Source organism: Amyelois transitella, chromosome 15 (assembly GCF_032362555.1).
Source record: "Amyelois transitella isolate CPQ chromosome 15, ilAmyTran1.1, whole genome shotgun sequence".
NCBI lineage: Eukaryota > Metazoa > Arthropoda > Insecta > Lepidoptera > Pyralidae > Amyelois > Amyelois transitella.
The window spans coordinates 2,941,395-2,960,306 of record NC_083518.1 but is presented as its reverse complement, the minus strand read 5'-3'; the positions used below and the strand labels follow the sequence as shown (position 1 = coordinate 2,960,306).

At 33.3% G+C, this 18,912-nt stretch overlaps 1 protein-coding gene across 4 annotated transcripts in view; it reads right to left on the bottom strand.

Annotated features, from left to right (window-relative positions):
• LOC106135712 (apoptosis-stimulating of p53 protein 1) overlaps positions 1 to 18,912 on the bottom strand; it is a 267,044-nt gene that overhangs the window by 33,928 nt on the left and 214,204 nt on the right. For all 4 annotated transcript variants that reach the window (XM_060948225.1, XM_060948227.1, XM_060948228.1 and 1 more), the window contains one exon: positions 6,823 to 6,969. In XM_060948225.1, the coding sequence (XP_060804208.1) occupies positions 6,823 to 6,969 (147 nt within the window). The remainder of the gene's footprint in view (positions 1 to 6,822; positions 6,970 to 18,912) is intronic.

Sequence of the window (18,912 nt, the reverse complement as noted above, 5' to 3'; positions counted from 1 at the left end):
CTCAATTATTTACATTATTTTGAATACTAATGGCTATTGTTACGGTGAGGAAAAACATCGCGAGGATAGCTACATATTCAGGCAACTAGATGCATATAACTATGATCGAATATGAGTAAGATTCTGATTAAGATTCTATATCAGGGCTGCTGGAAGATATTTCTTCAGTAATAAGGAGAACCTATGTCATTTTGCTTCTTGTTTTTCATGACACGAGGCGTTTCGTGTAATAGATAAATATAGACTGAATATTTATAGAGCAATATCGATAGTAACCAAGAGTCATATATTAAGGTAATATTAAGGTCATAAAGTAAGGACTCGGCTTCAACTTACATAGAATAATTTAAATAGTGACCAATCGAGTATAAATTGATCAGAAAATATCACTCACTTTTAACGTACCAATACCGCAAAAATAAAAACAGTTCTCTCTGAAATATTTGATTCAAGAACATAAAAGAAATCACAAAGCTAATCCCCCGAGACGAAGCGCCGGAGTAACGTGCCTACTTTATGATCAGTCGGGAAGTCGGGAGGAAATTTATGGCAACATTAGCTAGTTACATTGAGGAGAATATTGGAAATATTATAGGTAAATACTTCAATCGTGAACCATACAGCTGAACGCGGCCTTTCAGCATTTTCGAAACTGTTGTCTCTGTCTCCCTGTAAAGGATATAGACGTAACTTTGTGTATATATGTACTTCGATTATATAAATAGGCCGTGGTATTGTTTTCTTTTTGCGAATACGTAAATCTGCTTTTATGTGAAACGTCTTGGCGATGCTAACAACCTGACAGTATTTGAATCTCAATTCCATCATTAAGCCAAACTGCTGAACGTGGCATTTCCATCTTTTCAAGACTGTGAGCTCCGTCTACCCCGTAAGGGATATAGACGTGTTTTATATGAATGAATGAATTCACTTAAAAAAAAACTATTAACACTCTATATAGTATTTAATAGCTGAGAGTGCTCCAGGGCACTGCAATTTATGGAGACATTACCCAGGACAGGTAAATAATTATCGAGGAGCTTTCCGTGCAAAGATTCTCGTCGATTGAAATTAAAAGATAAGAGATTTAATGTCTTCCAAAGTAGATCTCGAACAAAGCCAAATGAACTTTTCTTTTAAGTACATGACACTTCAAATATGTGCTAATATTTAAATCTCTTAAATTGTGGTATTGCTTGCTTTTAAGTATGCCGTGTGGCTCCCGGCACTTGAAAACAGGAGAGGACAGGAGGTCGTAAAAGGCGACTCTGTTATAGACATGGTCGAGTAAAAATGTCTTAGATAAACTAATATGAACCCCAAACAAATATTGTTTTTACCAAAGTAGGATTATATTTGGATTGATAAAACTTTGCGCCCCCTATATTCCATATTGATGTATCTATACAATGTAATGAAATTATGAATAAAAAGAATATTTATTTATCTTTATTAGGGAAACAAACAGTTACATGGTTGCCTATTAATATAATCTTATACTATGATGCATAAACCAAAAAAGATAGATTAAATGAGTTACGGCCGCTGTGTTGACCAATGCGCTATAAGGCATTGTCAATCTCCGACAATTTTCTTTTAATCTCGACAAAAGCCAATTCAATTTGCCAAATTTATAAATGCCTCATAAGAGTCATTACCAAAACCAAAACAGCGCGAAATTCGACCTACTCATGGAAATTAAATCTTAATAAAGCTGAAGATAGGCCATTTTGTTTATTTTACGGTCGTTTTTATTGCGTGCGAAGAGTTTATTTCTTTTATGGTCGATAAATATCGCATTAGGGTAACAGGAGAGCAGATACAGGATTCGACCGCGTGTGCACTTGGTTTAATAATAAGGTGATTATATATACATGTGTTTGAATATTTTTTTCGTTTAAAGCAGAAAATGGCGTGTTGTACGTAGGATACAACGTTTGGTGTAATGCAATAACATTTTCATTTCTTGCCTTTTTTTGTTCAATAATTTACGACGACTTTTGCAAACTAACGTTGGGAGAATTATTTTAATTTTATCATATTTTTGCAGGAAAACATACTTCCATTAGTTTAACTAACTATCTCTGACACTTCCCGTACAGATTGAAGTAATGTGATAAATGTGAAATAATGTGAAGTAAAGTGATGTAAACTTATAGTTCTTACCTAGAAAATACGCAGAAAGATTTATTTAAACAAATGTAAAGCTTACTATCCAAATCTAAAAAGTTTAATGTAAACACAACATAATAAGTTACTTTCGATACCAATCTATTTAATACAAAAAATAAACAAATTAATACACATAAAACAAACTAGATAATCAAATCAAAAAGGGAGATCAGAAATAATATAAGGCACCGACGACACCGGATGAATTATACCAACCAAAAGACTGACACCCCAAGTAATACCTTATAAGATGCGGGAGAAATTTAATTTCACTCCCCCCTTATCAGCATTCGCAATTCCCAGGAATTCGGGGACACTTTCCCAACAAGCGGGCAACTTTCCTTGGAAAACAATCGGATTTGGCAAGATAATAAATAAGTACAACAAGAAAAACCAAACTTGATATCTGTATTTTTACACGGCTTCCACGCAAAGCTGATAAAAAAAGAGGATTACTTTCAGTATAAATAAGGTTCATTATATTTTGCATATTTACACACATATCAAATGTTTATCCTTTGCGAAGAACTTCAAACCGATGGACTGTGGACTTAAAGAGACTGTTTTGGACGAAAAACGTCCCTTCAAGTCTGCTGATCCAAAGATGGTTGCTGGTCCATCGTCTAAAAGAGGTTTATGCGATGGACTAATAGACTATTGTCATTTATGATATACCTTAAGTTGGAGATACATACTTTTGCGTGACCACAAACTCAGACGAGATTCGCTTCGTGTAATTAGCTGACCCACTCGTGGGTCTGAATTACAGAAACCCAGTGAAGAGATATGTATATATAATTATATGCAAATGTAAAATTCGCCAGAACGATTCTATGTATAAACAAAATTTTCTGTTCCATCAAGCAGGAAAAAATAGCAACCTAGCCAAGGCGTTTTTAATTACTCTTTGACTTAAGATTATCAGTATTAATAAAAAGCAGCGTCTTTGACTTACTTTCTTCTTTAACTTTGAAGCAGTCTGATCGCTGATTTTATCTCCATTTTGATCAAATTAGTTTTAAACAGACTTAATTTGGATGAATCGACCTACTTTTTTTTCTTTTAAAACGATGATAGATCGCATTGGAGCAAAGTTTAGAACAAATGGAACACGTTAAAGTGAACTTCTTCATACTTTTAAAGATTTTTCTCTTCTAAGATTTTAGTTTCTGCATTTGGAAAAGATATTTATTTTAGTTAAAGAACTTTCTTCTCTTAAAGTCGCTTTCTCATAAAATTTGAAACATTTCGTATTTTTCACAAATTTTAATCTTGAATTTGGGACGTACTAAGAACGAAGAAGAAGAAAAAAACTAAGAAGAAGGACGTAAAAACAATTGTATCAGGTTTGTTTTCTGCCTTCGGAAGTACGATCATATTTCTGAATACCGTTCTTAGCTAAAATGGCTCCCCATCCGTAACCGTAGAAATCTTCACATTTTATGTCAGCTCTATACCATTCTCATTAATCAGCTTGCCCCAGACTATCTTAAAAAAGACTTCCAACTATTAAGTTCTACTCACGAAAAAGTCCTACGTTCTTCAAATAAGTTAACTCTTGCTATCCCTTTTCACCGTACAGGTATTGCCTCCAATTCTTTCGCCGTTATGGCTGTTAGGCTCTGGAATTCACTTCCTGAGTCCATCAGGACATCCCCAAGTCGTTCTAGTTTCAAATCGCGGGTATACAGGTTTTTCCTGAGTCGCGAGGGTATTTAATATCGCCTTTTCACTCATTTCGGTAATCGCTGCACCTATTTATTTATGTATATTGTTTATCTATTGTAATTTTTATGTATATATATTATAATCATTTTATTTTATTTTATATTTTGTGTAGGTATAAATATATTTATTTAGTTTAACCCCACATTAAGTTCTCTGTAAGACCCAATGGTTGACTGGTAGATAATGCTTCTAGCATTAAGTCCGCCAATTGTGCTATACATTTGTATTTTGTGCAATAAAGTTTAAATAAATAAATAAATAAATAAAAAGAAAAGTATTACTAGATCTAAGAATGCAATCGAAAACACCTAATATTTAAATAATTATATACATATATTATATTCTATAATTCAATATTTTATTTAAAAATTGACTAACACGTTTTTCAGTCTGGTGTAAAATTTTGTAAACGACTCGTATAATGAGAGCTTTGGAAGCTCAAAAGCATTCATTAAAAATCTCTTTCCTTTGTAGCGGGGGTGTAACGAACCTTTTTTTTACACAAATTCATAGCTCTAGTTACACCTCCCTTGTTCATACGCGTCATTGTATTATACATTTCAAAAAGGTTTTTTAATTTAAGCGACAAAAAGGGTTAATGAAAAATTTAATTTAATTTTGCGCTAAAATTAGACGTTTCATTTAAATAAACAATACCTTGATCACTGCTTGAAGAGAGTGCTGAATACTGAAGATTAGTGTAAAATATATAGCCTCCACCTGCCCTTCCAGCAAAGAGATGGTATTTATATAGTGTATGTAAAATATTTGTATTTACAACAACAATGCAATATAGCTAGCTCCGAATAAGTTCTGAAACACCTCATTAATTCCAACACGAGTGAGATCTATTTGTCCACAACCTCAACAAATAGCGGTGGGCTGTCAGACTGTACAAAGATGGACGGTTCGTCTTGTATGTTCATGTACGAGTATATAAGTACCTATATAAGTAATTACATATATCATATTATCTTAGATAACCATAAGTTTAACTTCGGTTCCTATAATATATTTACAAATTATTATTCCATGTACTAATTTCATAGATTTTTTTATTGATACTCCCATAGAAATCAAAATGGAATTTTTCATTGGATTTATTTTATTTTGTTTAATAGGGTCAGCAAACGATTACGCTCATTGACATAATATACAAAGCTAGTATAAAAATTAATAATGAAAAAAACATGCATTTGATTCATCTAAAATTTAAGGAAATTGAGTCAAACTGATCATATACTTTTTATTGTGTGTAAAATCTCATAAATGACCGTAGCACCGGCGGGAAAGTTTCATTTAACTGAAATAAATTTTTATTTTTTCTAAGGTTTCTCATTACAAAAACTTCACTCGTGTAGCCAACAAATAATGAAACTTCTAACAAAGTTTTCCACTATGAGATTCACAATCTCATTGCCATTATTTGCTCAGTGAATAGTCATAGAGACATTAGCTTGTTGTTGTTTGTTTGTAAACTCTTTATTGCACATTAAAAAGAAATATAACAAATTACAAAACAATCGTTGGATTTAGGAGCATTAAACAACATTTTTATAACATCAATTAACTTCATTAGGTCGGTTTATTAAATACTTACCTAATTTTCAGAATAAATCAATGTGACAACAGTTTAGTTTCATCAACTAAAAAATCTGAGTGGGTATCTTAGAAATTTTGAAGACATTATTTTCAACGAGTACATAAATCATATTTAAAACACGCCTCTTTCCCGGAGAGGTAAGCATAGCGGTCTTTGCCATGATCCATCCACGATACCTTTATCGCAACTTTAATAAATATTTTTTATTTTTGAACTCTGACTTTATTAATTGTTATGTAATAAAAGAAATAACTTACAGGAACATAATTCATTTTTACCTTTAACTATACCATGCCTATAAATATATCCCCTCTTATAGTCGCTACGGGAATCCAATCACGTATGCATTAGTGCTAGAACTACCTCTGCCTAATAACGCGAGTTAAATATTAATGAGAAGTGAAGGAAAAATTAGGACTAAAAGCGTTCTCTTAGCAAACAACCACAGGATGTATTATGTTAATAATTAATAGTCATTATGTAAGCAGCGGAGTAAATTGAAGTGTTAAGTAGAAACTTTGATGCTATGTTTCATATTACTCTTTGAGCTATAAAAACTGATTATTCTGCATAATAATTTGCTTAGCTTTGGTTACTTTATTGTTCTTCCTTCTTTAGCAGTGGTAGGTTAGTAAAACTATTTACAATAAAGTAAATTTGAATTTACATTATTATATTTCCTTAACTAATGTTGCCTTGTGCCTTATAAGTACCTTAGCCTATTTTCAGTGAAGCTCAGTGAATGGCAATTAATGCACAGAGTGTTATTTCTATCGAAGTTAGTGTTTCATTGTTTTACTTAGCCGATGTTACTACTTTCTTTCTGGCTATTTTAGATATCTACCTAAATCTGTACAATAAAACTGCTGGACTTAATAATATGTCTCATTTTATTTTTATTTGATGTTACATCGCTTCTTGCTGCTTAAGGTGCCTCTGCTATTTAGCGAACAGCAGCTGATGCTGCGTGTATATCTACTATTGCTTTCAGAGGTGGTTATATTGTTGCCTCGTTTCATCATATTTTATGTGCCTTAGCCTTTACCGCCTACAATTGATTAAACATTTGATTTTTTACCTAATGTCGTCTTACTGCTTTAGGTACCTCAACCTGTGCTCTTTGGCGCACAGCAACTAATGCTGCGTGTCTATTTGGTGTTGCTTTCAAAACTGTTTGTATTTCATTACTTTCCTTACTCAATGGAGCTTCAGTTCTTGCTGTTTCAGGTACTCCAGTCTCTATTAGTACCCAGCTATAAATTTATCTTAATTTACTGTTATTACCATCAGAGTAAATTTTATTGTAATATTGCTCTTACCTGGTGTTGTCTCGCTTCTTGCTGCTTCAGGTACCTCAGCCTCTGCTCTTTAGCGCACAGCAACTGATGCTGCGTGTCTATCTGCTGTTGCTGACGGAGCGCCATCGCGCGCAGCTCACCCAGGGTCAACTCCACCCCTTCCCCCAACTGTGGACAAAACATTGCCTTAATTAGTGGGTGAATTACTGACTTTAAAATAATAAATAAAGTCGGACAGTCAATGCGTCATGGTGGAATGGTGTGCAATGTCGCTTAAAATGGCAATAAGAAGGGCGCACGGAAGGGTTTTGGTTGGTAGGTTTGTCCATTAGGTGCCAGAAATCCCACACACTCTCACAGGTAAAGACTCGAGGGGTCATTCGTAAAATGAACCTTCGATTCACGCCAAAAAAGATTAACCGTTGATGGGACATATCTTACCTTAAAATGTAACGTCATCCGAAGTGTTAGAAAGAGAGAGATGATAAGTCATATGAATTCAATTGCTGGTCGAAATAATGTTTTCTTTGAATCATGAGAAAATTATTGTATCAGAAATAATGGACTCAATACTGCAATAGTATTTCTTATCAATATTAAAATACTTTTTGTAATTTTCGATTTCATAATATAGGATTTTGACAGTCAAATCTAATGATACAATCCAGTAGAAAAAGCTGGTTTTATAATACTTATTCATTTTATTGATTTAATTTGACAGTACAAATCAACTCCATATTATGATTTCCGAAATTCCCCTGCGTTTAGAGGGATATTCTCTAATGGATCCAAGGGATTTGAGGCATCTCTCCATTACTGAATCTAATTTTAACCTCATTTCAACAGTATTGGGTCCGATAATGTTATTTCGTGAAGGATTTGAAAATAATGAATTGTTCACCTAAATATTCTTTCTCTATAATCAAGCAAAACCTTATTATGACTAACAGTTCTTCACAATTTTATTATGAATCGAAATATTTAATTCATCGTTATCATAAAAAAAAATCTTCTACTCAAACTCAGATAAAAGCTGATAGAGGCATATACAAATAAAACTACCCATTACAAAATCACAAACTGTCACATTCCATAGAAATTATGCTATTATAAAGAGGACAATTGCAAACTATCGCGACCACTAATGCTGAAAGCTGACCTCCCGCTATCTCCCCGAGGCAGGACATTCCTGGCTGTTCCCGTAATCCCCGGATAAAACTGTTGTATGCCCGTGGGAAGTGGTGAGAATTAATACTACCTTGCCGTTTCGGTCTTTACTCTAATTAGTAACAATTATAGGCCTCATGTTAATAGTTTAGTTTGTATATATAATATATAATATAGTGTGTATAAAAAACAAAAAACATTTTATATTAACGATTTTCAAATAAATAAATTTAAATGTTGTAGTGAAATCACCTGGATTCTACGAAGAACAGTAGTACAAAGTAATTTATAGTCATAGAATTTACAGCAATTTTTATATCTGTCTTCCTTTATGCAGCTCAGCGCAAAGAAACTCGCAATAAATATGAAGAAATCTTTTAGTTTTCTACGTTAAATGAGCGATGTGGCAGTCTGAAAGAAACATTTAGGCATAGTATAACTTTTTCGTTTCTTTTACTCGTTTAGACAATCAGACTTCTTCGTGAGCTTATTTTTACCAGTGTTAAGTTTAAGTCCGTTCTCGTCATAGAATATTATTCTTTATGGCCATAATAATATGTGGGTGCTTTACCTCGCCCTTTTTCCGGACTTTTTCTGACATCATTAAAAGTCACTAAAACCTGTATAGTAACACTCTGCAACACCCATACTTGTCAAAGAATACTTACGTAATGATAAATAATACTATTGATCATTAAAACTTGGGATTCCTCTTTTAGGCGATGGGCTAGCAACCTGTCACTATTTGAATCTCAATTCTATCATTAAGCCAAATAGCTGAACGTGGCCATTCAGTCTTTTCAAGACTGTTGGCTCTGTCTACCCTGCAAGGGATATAGACGTGACTATATGTATGTATGTATGTAATAGTAGATCAAACACATTATGAACAAATATTGGAAAGGTCGGAGTGGGAAGACCTAGACGAACGTATCTTGAACAAATTAAGGACGTCCTGGTAAAGGGTCAAGTCAAAAGTACCCGAAACCGCCGTGCTTGCATGAAGAGAGTTATGAATGTGGATGAAGCGAAGGAAATATGCAGAGATCATGGCAAGTGGAAAGAGGTAGTCTCTGTTTACCCCTCCGGGAAAGAGGCGTGATTTTATGTATGTATGTACAAATATTACAGTACAAATTACGATGTTTGTGTTTGAGACCTTAGAACTCAAGAACCATAGAGTATTTCCCTATGATTTTGTAATCTTTATGTTTTTTAAGAAGAAAAATATTACAACGTGTAACGAAATCATAAGACTCATAAAACATAGAAATATCTTGTAGTTCGTACACATTTTTAATTTCTGTAGTATATCGACTTAGAAAATACCATAGAAATAGAATAAACAAACAATTTTTAATTTATTTTATTATTGAAAATAATACATTTCATATATATTTTTTTGTGCAATAACAAGAATATAAACAATAATTTTTTTTATATAAAAAAATATATCAGCTTAGCTGAAGTCCGCATATATTTCTAAACTCAATAAGTCCACCTTAATTCAGTATGAAATATCCAAAAGTAGGCGGTCACCCACCTTATTTAACAAAATATTTATATAACAAATAGTCTTCTCTAATATATGCATTATAATTAACGATTATTGCATAATAGTTTATAAAAAAACTGGCTAATCTTAAAATTTTTGAAATAATTATTATAAAAAATATAAAATAAATAAAAAGGGAACCACTGTCTTTAGTCAAAAATAAATTCAGACGAAAATCTTACTTTATTAACGTAAATTGTCAAATTCCATATGATTTAGGTATTTTTTTTTTTTTAAAAATGGAACTGGTACAAATGCCGCTTTACTACATACTTCAATTAGTTATTTCTCTTTGAAAAGAAGATTACCAGGCACGTAGTTTAAAAAAAAATGATTCCTTTTTATAAAGCACTTTTAGGTATCCATTGTTCTTGGCAGTGAGGCAAGTTGGACTTTGGCACTTACGTACGTACAATTAGATCTTTGTTCGCCAAAATGACAGCTTTGCGATGACTGCTAGGGCACATTATATTTGTTCGTTGTCTTAATTCAGCTTAATGAAGATTTACTGGCCTAGTGATGGGGTTTATTATTTTATGTACCTCAAAGTGGAAAAGGGTCTTCTACTAGGGAACCCAATATTTGTCCGTTGAAAAACGTTTTCTATCTGTAAACATCTTTAATTTGTGTACCGCCGGTCGCAAGCCAACGAAATTCAAACAAATGAAACGTCTTATTTCATCCAGTCTTCACAGATCTGGGGATTAAGTATCCTTACATTGAAATATTGCAAGAAGTGCTCGTTTTATAAGATAAAATTTTCTTATCCAATTTACATTTTAGTTATTTATTCAATTTGTGCATACTTCTAAAATTTGTATTTAAGTCACGCTATTTTTCTAACCTACCTTGAGTGTTTTTAAAAATGTAAAAAGACAATAAAAATTTTAATTTATGTCGGGTGTCGGTGGACAAAGAGCAAAAGGTCAAACAGTGCGCGTGAGAGAGCGCAAATAAAACGTGTGGTGCGAAACATTCAGGCAACTTGGTGTATAGCCATGATCCAATAGGGTAATGTTTCCCTGCATAGGATGCTGAAGACGGAAGTCGCTTTATGTAAGAGGAACTAGAACGACGAGAGATTTTAATAAAAGGAATTCATCAGGATAACACTCACATAATATATCGCTTACAGTAATGTTATGGGAGACCAAATAAAATATATGTAAATCCAAGGAACTTCTAAAAGCAGTATAATAAAACAAAAGGAATATCAATAAAATCCTACTAAATATTCAGTTAGGAAATACGCTCCGGCCTTCGAGGTCGTATCAACGAAACGGACCGTGGATTTATGTGATCATAAGACACTTGTTGATAGCGCCCGAAGTATTGGCAAGATAAATAGCATAAGGGCTGCTGCACCCACATCGAGCAAGCTACTGGTCTAGTCGATAGGCCAGTGTGTAGAAGACTTAAGCTTGGGTAACTAAAGCATAAGAATTACTATTTAGACTATTCCAGCGGTAAACTTTCTTTTCTCTTTAAGAATGGGTAAAGTATTTCTTTATTTATAGCCATTCCTTTTAAAGATGAATTTTAGAAACTATTATTATAATAGATTCAGAAAAGACTGTACGGAAGAGGCATGTTTACTCACATAACCGACATCAAAACAAGAGGTAGAGTTTCCTTTAGTTTGCAGTTGTAACAGAAATGACTTTTGCAAATGAAATGGTATTTTATCTGGTGCATTTTTGCTTCTGTAAACTACTTTTATTGATGCATCGTATAATGGGCCAGCAGTTGAGTGGTTAATACTGAACTACTATTCACAGTATATGATGACAAAAACAGGAACCGATGACGAGGTACCGTAAGAGAGAATCTCGTCCCGCGGATAGTTTACTCCCCTTAAAACGCAACATGACACAAAGACAGAAAAAGAAGGGAAATATGGGCCAGTCATTCAAGCCAGCGCTTAGCTCAATGTGAACACGTGTCTTACCATAACGAAACCCGTTTGAGCGTTACCGTAGAGCCTTTTTGATGGGAATGTCATTGACATGAATGGCTGTTCCAAGTTTGGTATGATCCTTCGTGGAACTTTTGCGTTTGATTAATGGTGATAGATAACGGATAAAATTGCTATGAACATAGCTTTGTTAGAATTAGTTATTTTCATAATGCAAGGCATTTAATGGGAGACCTCCATTTTATTTACATTGTAGCAATTTTAAAGATTTCAAGATAAACAGTAATAAATATTCATTTGTAAATAATGTAAGTTATAACTGAAGAATAATAATGCCCATAAAAGTTTAAGGCCATATTTTTTCTAGTATTTCCCACAGGAACTAAACCCCGCTAAAAAGCTAGTAACAAATAAACTTCTAGTATAGCTCTTATCTATAGCAATTTGACTTTCGCTATACAATTACACCAGCCACATTGCTATTATCCACACATCGATCATCAAAATACAAATCGTTTTCAAATTAGTAGTGAAAACGGCAGTACAATAAGGCTAATTGCCTATAATTTTGCTAATAAATCCGTCATCTGTAATGTGCATGGCCGCCGATCCGGAAAATCTGTGAATAATTCATGAGCTTTCGGGTCGGCACATACACACATTTTTACAATGGCCAACACAGAAATCCACTCCACTTTATGTCCCCAAGAGTTTGGATATTCTGGTGCGAATTTCAATTGTAATGGGCATTATTATATCTCATTTCTACCATTTAGAATGAAAATCATTCCATTGGGATTAGAACGGTTCACGGACCAAACTCTGTCTTCGAAAATTTTGCATTTGTTGGAATATTGACATTATATTAATCACTTACATATCTTTACCCTTAATTTACTCCACTATACAGAGCTTAAAGTCAGAATACTCGAGGGTTAAATTTAGCTTTTGAAATAATTATGTTGGTTAATCATTGTTATTATTTTACATTAGTAAGTATTAAATGTTGGTTACTACCTTTAATATCATACACGTCATTCCTTAGCCATAGCCCCAACTAATATAAGGGTAGAACATAGTGTAAATAATGAAAGTACCTACCCACTGTCATCCCGATTAAAACTAGCTCACGTAGGGCTTCCGAAAATTATGTATTCTTTTAAACTCACGCAAGCGAAGCTGTGGGATTTACCCGTTAGTTATACTACAAAATTAAACAAAACTGTGGCACAAAGTATATCCTAATTACATACGCAAGTTTGGTTTGCCTTTAAACTCTCAGCAGACGAGCAGTACAAACACGATTCTTTACTCTTTAAGTTTACTCTGTGACTCTGTTGCAGAAAACTTGTATACTAAACATTCCGCTGGGCTTAAAAAGACGTTAATTCGGTTGAAATAACTCATGTGTTTACTGAATGCTACACACATTTTAGCAATTAGGATTTATTTTCACATGTAAAAATATGCAATGAAACATACTGTGCTTTTAGAACAAAAAGCGTCTAAGTAACTGTGAGGAAGAATAAGTTAAAATTACCATTGATGAAGAAATGACTAAAGTATTATAAAGATTTATTTGGCTAATGCTTTTAACTTTTATGATTTTCTTATATCCAATGCAATTAGTAAAATCATGATTTAAACAAAATAACGAGCTATTCTAATTTTAACGACTCACAAAACTAATGTATAGCCATTAAACAACTTGTCCACTACCAACATAACACAGACAACTTTAAAAGAGCAATTCTCGATAATCGCAAGATCATTACAACTTCTCCAACAAATTAACAAACTTTGTAAAATATCGACAGCCCCAAACTTGTATTTTACCTGACAAGCTTCATTTATCAAATGGCTTATGGATTAATAGTTTTAATTTGAAAATTAAGATGGTGGATACAAGAAAACAGCGTTTAACACATGCTGCCAGTTTCGTTTTAAAATACAGTTATCAGAATCCAATAGGTAGGAGTAGGCAGAGACTATCTTCTTCTTTTTTTTGTCCATTGACAATAACTTTATAAATTTGATCCAGATACGTTTATCTTGGAATAATGGCCACTAGGAATATAATTGTATAAAATAAAAAACAAATCCATGCAAAGACTTCTTTATCAAAATATATTTTTTTCCCAAATAAAATGTTTCCCAAGCGATTGTTACCCCAGTTTACAGAACTCAGCAGTTTTGCTGCCACAAATACTCCTCTAATGGCCATCAAACACAAATATTGAAGGATACATCTACGGATTTGATATCGTTACTTATTTTTATATTATTCAGGTTTATTTTTATCTCAGCTTCACATATTTGTAAAGTAAATTAAAGCTGAAGATAATAAATATAACGAGACGATATTGATAAGTTTCTGTGATCTTAAACTTATATTATATATATATTATATTATATATCTACCTGTAAGTTGTATTAGACATAAATTTATAAATTATTGTAAAATTTAATAATAACGCAGTTGTAGTTTTTTTTACCAAAGAAGTATTTTTATCTGTCTTCCATTTCGCGTCAGCTTACATGCTAAAATATCTAACTATATAAAATGATGAAGAAATAAAAATTTTCTATTGATTAACGAAGTTTATTCTAAACTTAACAAAGACTCTTTTCAGCGACCGGTTTGCCGAAAGTGTATATTAAGGTCTATTTATTTGTCTTCTAAAACGTGCTTAACACTATGTGTGAGCATAATTAATGAAGTTTGAATTCGCAACCACACGTGTTTGTTGTTTATGTTGGACTTTACTATCTGAATTATAATATGTCCTTATTTTAAACAAGATTATGCCTGGAAGTTCGCCCGCGTTATAAAGGAAATCTCGCTTAAATCTCATTACAATGAGAATTTCGGAACATTTTCACTCAGTGCACTTAAGCTCTAAGAAATCTACTAAATTTCAAACCTGTGCTATGCGATGCAAATCAGTTTTATAGTCACAAGATTAATTCGTGAACTATGAGATAATACGTTAGCACAGGCCACTACTAACTTCACTTCACATACTTTGATACTTACTATCAAAGTACAATTATTTTTTGATGTTGAGTAAACCGACCGACGACCATATACATACCTACGTCTATAAAACCCTAAAACTTTTTCATATTAAAATTAAATTTGCTTTTCAATTTTTTCCATTAATTAAGGCCACACGGCCCGCAAAAGGTCATTTAGCGATGCATACAGTTTGCTCGGCGTCTATGCGACGTAGTTTTGCTTAAGCAGTAATTAATTTTCAGCTTTCAAAGGCTCGTGAAAGGCGTTTTATGTGTATACTGCAAATCGAGTTAGACGTGTGTGGGTGTGTACTTAAACCCTGATTTTAATCAGGAAAGGGGAGGAGGCTGGATTGCGTGTGGTTTCCAGCACTCTGGTAACGAATTCTTTCTCTCATCTTGGCGAATTCCCAGTTGCACCCTTTTTACCCTAACTTCGGGGCCTGGGCTTGAAACGAATTATACTTTTTTTTCTGTGAATGTCGTGACAGATAACTACAGAACCATTTTCTATTAAGTGGAATAGGAATGTGCATATGTGAGTTTATATGACCCACTGCATAGTAAGGAATTTAAAAACAAATAATATAGCCGACTTAGCAAGTGAAATAAGTAAGGCCATTACCAAGAAAGTAATTAAACGTATTCAGAGTACATTTCGGGCCGTTAAAGAGCTTTCCAATGGTTGATGAATAAAACATGTGTTACTACACTTATGTAGGCGATGTGGTGTAAGATACAAGAGCTTTGTAGGTTATTACAATAGTTTCTCTAACCGTTAAGAGTATGAAGATCTAAGGATTCCAAAAGTAGTACAATTTGTTAAACAATGTCAAGGTACTAATACTAATCTGTGTGAATTTATTTGAATGTATAATTTATAACTCTCCGTCCTACAATTAAGATACATGTAAAATATATCAGCCCTTTTAGTAAAATATAAAAATGGTTTAAAAGATTTTTTTTCAGGATGTCCATATTGCAATAAACCCTGACAAAAAATAAGTTAGGTACTAAAATGTTTGGAAAATGTTTTAAATATTTCTGGTATATTTTTTTAAAATTCCATTACTTTATTCCATGCACTTCTAACGGTTAGTTTCAATAAAAACAAACCACGAGAGGAAAACTAATTAACTTGGAGAGGCGAATAGTTGCAGCATTTTTCTATGTTTCATCATAATCGAAGTTATTTTCATATAATTGTTTAAATATTTGCATTTTATTATTTGCAGTATTAATTTAAAGTTAGAAAAAATTATTGCTCACATAATAGTTTGGCTCTTGGCACTTTAGACGCGAAGCTGCTCAAGACCGTGTGCCCAAGCGAGAACAAAAGGTAGCCATTCTTAAGAGATGGAACATCATTTTGTACTCTTCGATGGTTTCTCAAACCGTCAAGAATGGAGAAGATACGAAGAGACGTACGTGCAAAACTAGACACTAAAACTGACAAAGATAGAAACCACACTCGTAGCTAACAATACATCTAAATTAAAGCTTCTCATTTTATTACAAAAAAGCTTGTACAGGTAAAGTAACACAACAGTTAATATCTGGCTGTCTTTATGTCTTTCATCGCGCTTTCATTTGGTGCGGGGTAGTAACCCTATAATTACTTATATTAAGCTACATACATAATATATACTACCTTAAGAGTGCAAGTCAAGAAAATATGTTGCTGAATAAACCACATTGTTGTAGTATTTCTACCTTACGCAATGAACTTACTCAGTATTTTGTACTTATTTAAACTTTTTTGTGTACGTGCGATCACTTTTCTTTGCGGTAACACAGTAACTTTCCTACTTTTACTACTTTCTACATAAAGGACTATACATATTCATAAAATCCACATCAAAGGTTTCCTTGTAAAATTGAAATGTTGATTCAAAGCGCGTAAACATAAATAAACGGGTCAAGCAAAGTTGTTGAGAATCGACCTCTATTCAGCATTTTTGTGGTCCTGGCATTGTGGGACCCGCCATTATCCGGTTATTTCGCGTTATAGCCGCATAAAGATGGCGCTGGATAAAGTGAACTATGGCAATATGGCGGGTAATGTTGGCGCGAATATACAAATGTTTGGGAGAAATAGTGCGATGTGGAGACCTTTTCTTGACGATTAAATTGCAATTGTAATAATTTTTGAAAGCTTGGAAGTCCTGTACATGCAAAGGTCTAATGTTTATTAGTGTAAACTTTTTATGATCAGAACTTTTTGGTTGGTTAACTGGATAGGACTGGGCTCTGTTAATTCTGTTATAAAGATAACTTGTTTTGCCCGGGAAATTATACCTACATATATATATGTATATATATTGTCCTTCTATCTGTTTTGCCAATTTTTATAAGACTACTCAAAACATGGGTTTGCTGTTCTATAATAAATTATTTTTATAAATTTCTCTCTTTAAACTTCATACGATAATTAATGACACCTTGTTATGAAAATAGCTCAATCATATTAACATCACCTAGGTACATCTAATTCATGAATATTTATAGCAAATTGCATGTCTGGAGCAAACTTTATCAATTAATTTCCGAAGCGTCGGCGAAATACGCAAAAACTCTCGTGTATTCTAAACATTTTCTAATTACTACGCGGCACTGTATTATACTGGAACATTTTAGAAGTATTTGCTGACAGAGCACGCACCTTACAAAGGGACATAAATTAGTTTTATGTTGACAAGTTGTAAAGAAATGACTTTCAGATGTAGTATCTAGTAGCATTATATTAGAAAGGTAAGTTAAAAGCACTTTCTACTAGTAGAACACGAATCCTGCATACTTCTTTTACTTATTCCACACTTATAAATGTTTGTGCTTACACTTGTAGGGTAAGGGTAATCGTGACCTAACTATTTCACAAAGGAATTTTAATAAACGCGTATTGGATCATGGTTGCATACGCTGAAAGTGCAGGTCTCCTGGCGATGTTTTAATCCGGGTTGCATCCTCACCTCTACAGAGGAACCCGAGGTACACCTGTGGCCGCTTTTGGAGTGGGTAAGTCAAGTTACATAAAGCAACTCCCTTCTGATCTTTGCAACCATTGCAGGAGACACTTACCTATATTCGATCGGAATTACACAGCAAGTTGCCTTAATGTGCAGATTTTCTTACAATGTTTAACGTTTAGTAAAACAAGTAGGCCCATTGCGGCATTTCACTTAACTTTTCTAGACCGGGAACGTGGGTGGAGACGTTAAATCGATATGGCCGATCAGCTGACTTGGGGCTGCCCCGAATTCGGTGGCGATGAGATAAGAACGAATGTGATCTAATGCGATTTGGGTGAATTGTCATTTTTATTGACCTGGATTGAATTTGCTCGGGCTTGAGTATCTCTTTACGAACAAAATAAGCCGATGTGTGTTTTTTTTTTTTTCAAAATGCCTAATCAGCCTAAATGACTATGGATTATATTTACCAAGACTTCAGATTTTTATAGATTTAAATTGAAGTAGCTAGTGCCTATATCGAGACATAAGCAAAGTAAATTACAACACCTTTTTTTAAGTTGATCTTAATAAGGAAATATTACATTGATTATTTCATTTCATCAAATTCTAGGAGATGTTTAGTTTAAAGAATAAGATAAAATTACCATTTCCAAATTTTTGTCTTTCTGAATTCTGAAAAACAGACTGCATTTTACCCCTATTTGTAAGGTCAAGAACAAAAGTATGTTGAGAATAAAAACCTCAATAAATACGTCGAACTGTTGACATTGGGCAGGTAAACACAAAAGGGGTGAAAAGTTCAACTGCTATACTTGATTGATGTCCCAATGAGCCGAGTCAATATTTAACTTACAACAATATAGGTGAAAGCGTCGTTAACCACTCATATATCTTAAGGTAAGTGTGCAATTTGTAACTAGAGTGCGCATTTGTTTTAGTCCATCTCACATAGTAAGAAAATATCGGTATAAAGAGAATATTTATTCAGTTCAACCTTTAAACAATACACAATGAAACCTTAAAAGATTTTTTTTTTAATTTAGATAATGTAGTTATGAGTATAGTATAGTTGTAAAGGTGGGCGAGCAACCTATCACCATTTGAATCTCAGTTCCATCATTAAAAAGTACCCACCTTAAAGTAGAATATATAGTTTATTAGAAAGAGGAGAAGATCCTAAGAAAAGAGATAAGTGCACCTATTGAAAACCACACAAAATTGGACACTCTTAACACAAAAGGCGTTTCATACCATCTCTAATGCCTTAAGTAATAATGTTTCCTCATCAGAGCAGACATTAATCATTCGAGAGCCGACAGCAGCTAATCTGATTTAGTTCGCGGAGTGAACTATATCGCAAGTGACTCACGAACCTTAGGTGCTAGGAAACCAATTAGTATTTCTTGATATAATAGCTTATTATTTTGTTGAAAAGATATAGGACTGAAGTTTTGAATAACTTTATCGTGTAACTAACGTACATA